The 9,546-nt window shown below is 34.6% G+C and overlaps 3 protein-coding genes across 5 annotated transcripts in view; 2 read left to right on the top strand and 1 right to left on the bottom strand.

Moving 5' to 3' along the window:
• Positions 1–282: 282 nt before the first annotated feature.
• LOC118737029 (cellular tumor antigen p53) lies at positions 283–8,522 on the top strand. 2 transcript variants are annotated; one of them, XM_036467263.1, is made up of 12 exons: positions 283–537; positions 616–828; positions 887–1,132; positions 3,119–3,235; positions 3,297–3,336; positions 3,410–3,436; positions 6,767–6,817; positions 6,891–7,164; positions 7,261–7,498; positions 7,688–7,806; positions 7,873–8,169; positions 8,234–8,522. In XM_036467263.1, exons 2-12 carry the CDS (start codon positions 731–733, stop codon positions 8,251–8,253), a joined length of 1,527 nt encoding a protein of 508 aa, XP_036323156.1. In that variant the 5' UTR covers positions 283–537; positions 616–730; the 3' UTR covers positions 8,254–8,522. The 2 variants fall into 2 exon arrangements, with proteins under 2 accessions (XP_036323156.1, XP_036323155.1); XM_036467262.1 differs by having other exon boundaries at positions 7,867–8,169.
• On the bottom strand, positions 3,224–4,792 carry LOC118737030 (putative gustatory receptor 97a). 2 transcript variants are annotated; one of them, XM_036467264.1, is made up of 3 exons: positions 3,851–4,792; positions 3,624–3,798; positions 3,224–3,573 (listed from the first exon to the last, which is right to left on the bottom strand). In XM_036467264.1, exons 1-3 carry the CDS (start codon positions 4,754–4,756, stop codon positions 3,455–3,457), a joined length of 1,200 nt encoding a protein of 399 aa, XP_036323157.1. In that variant the 5' UTR covers positions 4,757–4,792; the 3' UTR covers positions 3,224–3,454. The 2 variants fall into 2 exon arrangements, with proteins under 2 accessions (XP_036323157.1, XP_036323158.1); XM_036467265.1 differs by having other exon boundaries at positions 3,640–3,798; positions 3,851–4,791.
• The window catches only part of LOC118737031 (short-chain dehydrogenase/reductase family 16C member 6), a 29,133-nt gene continuing 25,227 nt past the window's right edge, over positions 5,641–9,546 (top strand). The window contains exons 1-2 of the mRNA XM_036467266.1: positions 5,641–5,656; positions 6,716–6,722. The gene's annotated coding sequence lies outside the window, so the exon portion shown is untranslated. The remainder of the gene's footprint in view (positions 5,657–6,715; positions 6,723–9,546) is intronic.

The following is a 9,546-nucleotide window of genomic DNA, read 5'->3' as shown; positions in this document are numbered from 1 at the left end:
ATAAGTGGTTACAACATTGCTTAGTACAAATTGTTCAACTTTTGGGAAAGAATCGTCTTACACGTACTAAGTAGTACGTAAAATTAGTGAGACATATTCATAGTCGAAATAAAGTCGATGCAACTTTTTTTGACAGATATTTTGTTATAAATTATGTCAAAAAGCGGAAATTGTGTGTAGAATCGGTACTGGGCATCGAAAGGAAGTATTGGGTGCCGAAATCTTTCTGAAGTATTGGGTACTGAGTATTGGGTACCGGCAACTCAGTACATCACTATCGTTCAGCAGCCGGTTTTGTTGAGTGCGCAATCTACCGCTTTCGTATTTGTAAAAAATTAAATACAAATTTAATTTGATTGTTTAGTAGACCTTCACACCAAAAAAAAATATATAAACTTTCCATTTGATTGACGCGAATATTGAAACTTGGCAATCTTTACTGGAGGGCGCATTAAACAAAATTTCCTTTCTACAAAAATCTATTGAAGTAATTGATTTTGAGTATATCCAGCCAATATTCGATGAAAAACGTGAATGGTAAGCGCCGAAGAGGCATACAATTGTTCAAAAATAGTGCATAAACGTCTACATACATCGCATTCGACAACTTATCAGGGAAGCCACTTCGAATTTCATCACAATCCACACCTGCAGCATACAAAGAAGCTGAAGGAGGATTTGCTAAAGCAGAGTCTGCAAAATTTCCAAGGTCAAGCTTCAAATTTCCAAGATGATTCAAAATCACTGCGAAAATAGTTGCAATAGCAACGCAGTGTCAAGTCCCATAAAAAATCCGGTCACATCTGATACGGACGTACAACATGACAGGTGTATTTGCAGACAAAATATTGACGAGTTTAAAATTTAACAGCCTCTTTTTTTCCAGAAATAAGGAGCAATATAAGCTTACTAAAGATAATACAAACGTTACATTTCGACAGTATTCTGAATCGGAGCTTCTTCAGGGCTTCCTAGGACAAAATGTGGAACAATTCATGAGCATTTTGGCCACGGATAAATTTGATAACTTTGTTTCTGATGCGAATTCTGGATACGAGCAACTTGATGAATTGGAAAATGGGAGGCCATTGCCGTTAACTCCCGAAAATTATCCCAACAGCGTTATTACCAAGTAACTACCCCTTGACCTCTAATGGCCAGATTTTCAGTGCACGGCCGAGGTTTAAACTCGGTTTAAACGCCCGATCTGGCTGGTTTAAACTAAGATTAGCCAATCAGATATCAGTCAGCTCTTCGATTTAAACTCGGTTTACTTAATCTAAGTTTAAACTGGCACTGAAAAACTGGCCCTAAATAGACCAATTGTTATTGTTTTTTCCTACATATATATATAGTATGTTCCAATAGCATTACGGTTTACAGGATTTAGTCAGAACTTGCAGGAAGTCGTTCCCATAGACATACACTCGGGAAGGGGGAACACTTTTTAGAGATTAACTGCGCGACTGTTCCTTGTCAGAAGTTACAGGATTTAATCCGGAGTTTTTTCCTGTAAGTTCATGAAATGTGTCAAACGAACTTTGTATTTGTTACAAAATGGAAGTAAACGAAATATTTGAATATGTAACAGACTAATACATAGTATGTACGTGCGTATGTATGTAGCCTGTTCCTTTGAGCTTCGGATTAAAGCCTGCAACTGTCAAACTACAAATTTACTCTTCCAAGTGCAGATGCAGAAGTGTACGAGAACGCAAAAGGCACTATTTCCTGGACTGATTTAGCAGAAATATCACTAAATAATTATTTAAATCTATGCATATTCAAATATTTCGTTGTTTACTTCCATTTTTTTTTAACAAATACAAGGCTCTTTTCTTTTACCGCATTCTGTTTTTGTTTATAAATGCAACCCTGCCCATCGTTTGACACTTTTCAAGGACTTTCAGGATTCAAAACTCCAGACTCGTGTAACTTCTGACTAGGAACAGTTGCTCAGTTACTCTCTTAAAAGTGTTGCCACTTACAGCTTTTATGTCTATAGGAACGACTTCCTGTAAGTTATCACTAAGTGCTCATTTACACACGGCGATTTTTGTTGCCACAACTCGACGTTTGTAGGAGAGAGAGTGACGAGGAAAGGAGAGGGGCACCGAGTTGCTCGTGCTCGGGCAACACGCTTTGTGCTCTCGTTCGTCTGCGTAAATTGAACCGCTGTTCACAGCTGACAACAACAATTGCATACACACAAATTGCCGTGTGTAAATGAAACGAGCAACACCAAAAGGGAATGTGAAAAATTGCGGCTACAAAAGTTTTCGTGTATAAACGCAGTCTAAATCCCGTAAACCGTCTTGAGGGATTTCCGCTCATTTTCAAGTTAATTCAGCATAGTGGCAGCACTACTTTGTGCTACCTTTGTTCGCTACGTCATGGAAAACAGCTGATTTGTGGAATTTAACTTTAATGTAATGCTGCCATATTAGGTAAATGTTTTTGTGTTGGAGTGCACTTCATAATTTTATGATTTTTCATAGTTTCCAAGTTTTTAAATGTTTAGTTTTATAAAGGTAAAGCGCTTAAATGCCATGAGCTATAAATAAGCCCAAAACCGTGTGTTCATTTCAATAGAATTCCTATAACAAAATGAGTTGAGAAACTTTCGGTGGCATTGTTTTTTTTTTTTAGCGATAAAGTGGCAACACTTGTATTGCGCATCTTTTGTGTCCTTTGCATTTCTTGTGTGTTTTATGTTTTATCTAGATGCGTTCTTTTGTCTGTTCATCCGACAATCGTTTAACTTTTATGGAATTTTAGGGAATATAAGCATAATTTGGTATTGAAACGTTGATATTTTTCCCATAATGTCGTGGCATAAAATAAGGTAATTTTTTGTGTGTAAATTTTGCCAAGTGTTTCTTGGATTGGTAGATTACTTGAAGGCATAATCAACCCAACCTTGCAACTGCTGCTCTACATAGTACCTACATTTTGTTTAACTTTTATAAGTGACGGACTTGCAAATTATTGGCAGGTACACAACTTTATATGTAAATAAGTACAATAGCAGAATTCTCACGCGGATATATGTATTTACATTAAATTGCGAATAAATTCTATATATATACATATGTATGTTATTAATTTTTGTATTTAGTGAATATTCGTGCAGCTCAAATCAAACCAACAAGGACATAACCATAATCGACATGGCTCACAATTCGGATGCATCTAACCCTCATGAGGAGATTTGCAAGGAGGAAGAGGATCTTTTGTAAGTGTGAATGTGCGCATGTCGACCTTGAACAATATCTTACTTTTGTTATATTTTGCAGACCAAGTGATGAGCCGTATTCATACCTGCAAGGGCTTAATGTAAGTTGACTAAATGATTACAATCGCTTAATTAGTTGTATGCTGATAACCTTTTTTTTTTGTTACTTTATAGTCGGATAACCTCATGCAGTTCAGTCAGGTATGCAAACAAAATATTTCACGCAATGTTTACACATATGTATGTAGTATATCTATTGCTTTTTACTTCAATGAAAAGCGCAACGTAAGATCGCTTTGTACGAATATGAGTAGAAAGCCCGTTACCGCCGATAGAACCTGTGATGTAATAGTTTTTATTAATTACTATTTCAAATGCTTTTACGTACCTTCATATAAACTTACATCTTGGAAAAGAGAAATATTTATTTCTAAGAGGCCGAGGGGCTGAATTTTATATTTGATTACAAGAACAAGCAAAGAAAATTCTTCTACCGATTGCTTGAATCGCACGTCTGCATGTGTAAGGCTAATGCGTTGAAGAATCAACCCTGTCTCCTGCACCTGCAATTGAAAATTTGTAACTTGTATTTGGTCTTTATAAGCTGTAATATACCTTCAGCCGGTTTTCATCGCAGATCTGCGCTTGCAATAACACCTCGAACACCGATATCACCAGAAAAACTGCATTTGTTAAAGCATTGAAAACGTTATAAGGCTCATTGTTAACCAATGTATCGGCAATTGCTAAATACTGCGTAAAGCAACTAGCTGTGATGCCACATAAATTGCACATCAAAGAGCAAATTAGTGGAACAGAATGTAACTGCAAATGTTTTGTTGTCTGCTCGCAAATAATTTTGTATTTTTGTGCAAGTAAATCCAAACGGTCAGCTAGTTCACAGAAACGTTGCATGCGATAGAATGGCTTGTGTAAACTCATCTGCAAGGCGGTCTGCAAGCAATTGACTTCATTGACAACTTCGCCTAAATGTTCATTTAATGTTGTCACAAGCATTTTGCTAATTACCAAAGTCCCAAAAAAGATGTTGGGAAACATTTGTGACACTATCATTGGCAGAAGAGTATATAAAGTCCACATAAGATTCTTGTCCGGTTCATTATACATTTGTTGCAGTATCAAAGTCACTTCTTGCATAATGGGTATTAATAAACTTTTAAGAAATACTAGTCTATTGGAACTCACTACCATCCTTGCACTCACATCAAAGAAGTGCATAGTCTCAAACAATGCGACGCCATTCAGAGATTGCGCCCAAATCCTTGTTAGAAAGAGGGCGGTTAAGTAGCTTATAATGCTCGCTAAAATATTCATATAACTATACAATTTAACTGCATTTTTCAAATCGAACTGGCCTGTTCGTAAGTCGTTAATGACATCGTGACCATAAGATATTGTAAACACCAGTGTTATGACCAGCGAATATACTGTCATTATGTACGAAGTGTAAAAACGGCGTTGGCGCAGGGATAGTGTATTTGGCGACAAACCTAACAACATCAATGTAACAGTAAAGAAACCGATGAAAAATTTTAAACTTTTGTAATCCTCCATAATTAAAGCGCACGGTTTTTTTCAACAAACTTAATTCAAATTTTTTATGGATAGAATTCAAATAAAACTATAGTTTTAATACGACTTTTTGAATTCCTCCTGTGAAATCCTTCTGTGTAACCTTTTCTATGCGCCGCTCAATTTGTTTGTTATTGCTTAATGCGCGTTAATTACATTTTAATTGTGCGTTACTATCTGCCAGTATCAGTCAAGCGGCTTGTGAGGCGCGGGCTAATTTTGGTGTTTATTTATTAGATATTTAGGAATTTGTTTTCGTGTGCAGCAGAAGTAATAAAGTGATGGGAATAACCTAACCATATTTTTCGGCAATTTTTGCCCGGTAATGTATTATTTACGTAGCGGTTCGTACGCTACGACTTTAGTAATCTTCTTCCATTTATTTCAATTTTTTGCTTTATTAAATGTAATTACTGCTAAACACATCCAAAATTCAACATTAGACAAATTCTCAAAAAATTTTAAGATAAAATTATAATAAAATATAAATTAAAATATCAAATATATGGATATGTACATTCAAAATATAAATTAAAAGAAGTGAATAAAAACTTATCACAAACACAAAGTTTGTAGAGTTACAAAAGCAGGGTCCGAAAACAATAGTTATTTTCGAAATTTGATTTCAAGAAGTAAGTCGGATAGAATTTGTCTTTTCAACATTTGTGTATAGCAATGTGATGATTGTTTGCCAAGGAATGTTAATCTTATATGATTTAATTTTTTTTTACTTTTTTCAAAAAAGTCAGCAATTAACCGTTTTTACTCGTATATTTTCAATTAAAATAATAGTAAAATTTTAACTATTCCAGTTAAAAATAAAATTTAAAATTTGACTTACATTTTTTCAGCAAAAAATAAAAGTTAAAATTTGACTTATTTTTTTTCAGTCAAATATAAGAATAGCAGTTTACATAGTCACAATATAATATGTTTTAATTGTAAAAATACACATATCTTTAATTATTAACTTATATACATATATGACTATAAAAATAAAAGTAAAATTTTAACTTTTATATTTGACTGAAAAAATAGAAGTCAAATTTTAACTTTTAATTTTGAGTGAAAATATATCGGTGAACATATAACTATTATTTAAGGACTTGAAAAAAAAAGCATAACGGTTACAAGAGATCTGTTTCAATTCGTTCCCACGACAGTCGGGTCTACGTAACCGGAACGACCCAGATTTATATCTGGCCAAGTACTGTCACTCCAGCAACACTCCCCAAAAAGTCTTTGGGGAATTTGTATGCTGCTACAACAACAACAACAACATCTGTTTCAATTTTAACGGCATACACACAAGCGCACATGCATTACTGTTTACGATAATCGATTATACAATTAATTCCAGCAACTAACACGTTAGTTTACAGATAGAGTTTTTACTGGGTTGTAACTCAAGTTAACTTACCGCATTTCTTGTGTATATAAATATATGTACATATATGTATGTGTTTCACCAGAAGCCACAAGTACTTTCATAAGTTTGCTTGCATTCATCTGGTTCCTTCTGTTATACATATCGGACGCGTTACTAAAGTTTCGCTCTTACTCATACCGCTGCACAACACTAAAACACAAACAAACGAACAAGCGGCGTAGTAAAGGAACCAATACAATAACAACGAAGCGTAAGCGAATGAAATTGTTTACAAACAACACGAAATTATGAATGAAAACAAAAAATGCTTAGTCAGATTTTATTGTTGGCTTTCGTGGTCGCTCTACGGTGAGTTGGTGAGTCAGTAAGCCAGTTAGTCGTTAATTTGCTTGCAGCCAAACAGGAGTAACAAAATGAAGCTCTTACATTTATGTCGCCGTTATGAGGGCTATGTAAATAAGCAAATGATTTTATTTTAAGCAAATAACAATTAAATTGTTTATATTTAATATAATACATAAAATAAATATTCTCCCTTTTTCACACAGCAATCGGCCATACAGGAGCTATTAATGAAGGAACAATTGGATGTTAAACCGGTGAGTGTATTTGTTTAATATATATTCGTAATGTGCATTCCAATGTAAGTGAACACCTTTTTTTTCTCCTTAGAATTTAGATGTATTGCCTACATTTGAGGAGCATGACACCGGCGGTTACAAGTTTGACTTACAAGTCTGCAGTAGAGGTAAAGCTCAAAAGGGTTGGATGTTTTCGTCTACTCGCAAGAAGCTCTATATACGCATGAATGATATTTTTACGGTGGATGTAATATACGTGCCGAAGCTGCCTTTGCAACAGTTACGCGTACGCGTGCTGATGAGTTTCAAGAACGAGGTGAGCGAGCCTGTGTTGCGTTGCCAAAATCACCTAAGCAAAGATACTGGTAAGTTGTTTTCCCTTTCACTTCTGTTATATTCTGCTGCTGTTAATGGGGATGTTTACAGCAAGAACTTACTTTTTGTTTTCAACCACCTTATAGAATCTCACCCGAAGCGGCGTCAGAGTTTGCTACGCTGTGAGAATCCTTCCGCTGAATACTGTGGCACACCTGAGGGTAAAAGCATTCATGATCGCTACTCGGTTTTAATTCCATTGGGTGCGTCTGTCATAAAGAATGACAATACCATAAGGCAAACGATCGCCATCAAGTTTACTTGCCAGAATTCGTGCATTGGGCGCAAGGAGACAAGCTTAATATTTCTGCTGGAGGGCATGAGGTGAGTGAGACGGTGAGGGGGAGATGTGCTGTTAGGTGACGCACGTTTCTAATGACAACGCAGTGTGTAGTGTATAAGTGAACATGTTGCTGCATGCAACCTTGCGCTATCATTATTGTGAAAGTCTTATATAGCAATTGTGCTTATAAAAAACGTATTATGCATTTCATTTGTTCTATTTACGTTTAGTGGTGAAATACTTTCACAGCGTGTAATGGATGTGAAAATCTGCTGCTGCCCCAAACGAGACCACAAGGCAGACGAGCGCAATAGAATAGTGGCTGCATCAAAGCGGAAATCAAATGAAGGTAAGCCCTAGTCAACTTTTTCTATTATTTATTTCTTTTAAGTAAACCTTTGTGTTACTGCCACAGATATGTCCGCTCGCGCTCCAAAATTAAAGAAAAAGAAGAATAACACGCAAGCCTTTGCCAAAGATGAAGATACTAGTAGTGATTTAGAAGACAGTGATAGTGGCTTTAGTACAGCACAAGATGTGGATTTGCAGGCAACATCTAGCGGCAACTATCGCGTTGTCATTGAGTTGGATAAAGAATTGATGCAAAAGGCGTTGGAATGTTTCAATCAGGCGATAGCACTACGCATGTTTGAAGAACCGCAACAAGCGAAGCACTACAATAAAATGTGTCGAAAGCTAATGCGGGTTCGAGGTAAGAAAAATTTGACTCCATTTAAATTAACAATTTTTTATGAGTGTATTCTTTTTCATTACAGATAAGCTGAAGAAGGTGTAATTTTATAAATTTTTAAGTCATATCAGTTGATAGGTCGCCTTAATTATCTATAAGTAAAATAGGTTTAAATTACTCGATAGCATTAGTTTTATATAGAGTAGCGTACAGAATCGGGCATATGATTTGCAACCAAATTCAAAATGATATTGTTTACCATTTAATTTTTAAGAATTTTCAATTAAAATAGGGTAGAAAAAATAGTTTCATCAAAATTTCCAACTTTCTTCTCAGAAGTGTTAAATTGTTTTGAGTACGCAGTTTTGTAGCCTCCCTGCAAACCAAAGTTCCCGAAATCTTAAGGAAATCGTTAGGAGTATCTCATTTCTGTAACGATTTTTTTACGAATTTTCAAAGAAAATTATATGAAGTGGTTGACACGAACTCGTAAAGAAATTTCAGTACGAAAAATAAAGAAAATTCTGAAAGATATTCTTCACATAGCACCATTATTTTCGTTGCTTAACAGATTTTCTTCCGAAATTTCGTAAAAGAATGGAAGTGTGCGTAATTTATTTCATTTTAGAAAATTCGGCAAAAAATCGAATTAAATCTTAACGAATTCTTTAAATTTCTTTACAATGCAGAATACTCTGAAAAAATGGTTTGCAGGGCTATTAAATTTGAGTAAACTAATGTGCGAGATTCAGGTGTCGTAAGAATTACGTGAACATTTTTTTGTTTTTGTTTTTTTTTTTTTTTAGTTTTCTACATAATTTTATATGAGTTTTGTTAGAGAATGAACTGTGTCTAAGAATTACGTGAAAATTTTGGGCTTGTTTTTAGTTTTCTACATAGTTTTATATGAGTTTTGTTAGAGAATGAATTGTATTTCAAGTGAAAATTCTTAAAATTAAATAAATATACATAAGTGGCAAACAATATTATTTTGAATTTGGTTGCAAATGATATGTCCGATACTTTTGGGGTTAGGTTTAAGTTTTGTACTATATACGGCTAAGATATTGTATGCATTTATTTCCAAGTGAAATATTTGGCACTACTCAAATTCGGTCATTTGAAGTTTTGTTTTTATGATTATTCTCAGTCTTTCAGAAATATTTGCATTCCATAAAGGAGCGAAAATTTCTGTTTAAGCAGCCTGTTCTGTGTGTAAATTTTTCGTTCTAACTATGTATGCAGTAGATATGTAACAAGTGCCTGTGCATTGAATTTATTTGTTAAAACTTTGTCTTCCGTCTAATTATTCATGTAAATGACAAGTTTTCAAATTAAAAAAAAAAAATCAGAATAATAAAAAGCGTGATCTTTGGATGATCGAATAAGACGTTATTT

The sequence above is a fragment of the Rhagoletis pomonella genome, unplaced genomic scaffold (genome assembly GCF_013731165.1).
Source record: "Rhagoletis pomonella isolate Grant_MI unplaced genomic scaffold, Rhpom_1.0 Rhpom_scaffold_00004, whole genome shotgun sequence".
Classification (NCBI taxonomy): Eukaryota; Metazoa; Arthropoda; class Insecta; order Diptera; family Tephritidae; genus Rhagoletis; species Rhagoletis pomonella.
This window is presented reverse-complemented; position numbering and strand designations above follow the sequence as displayed.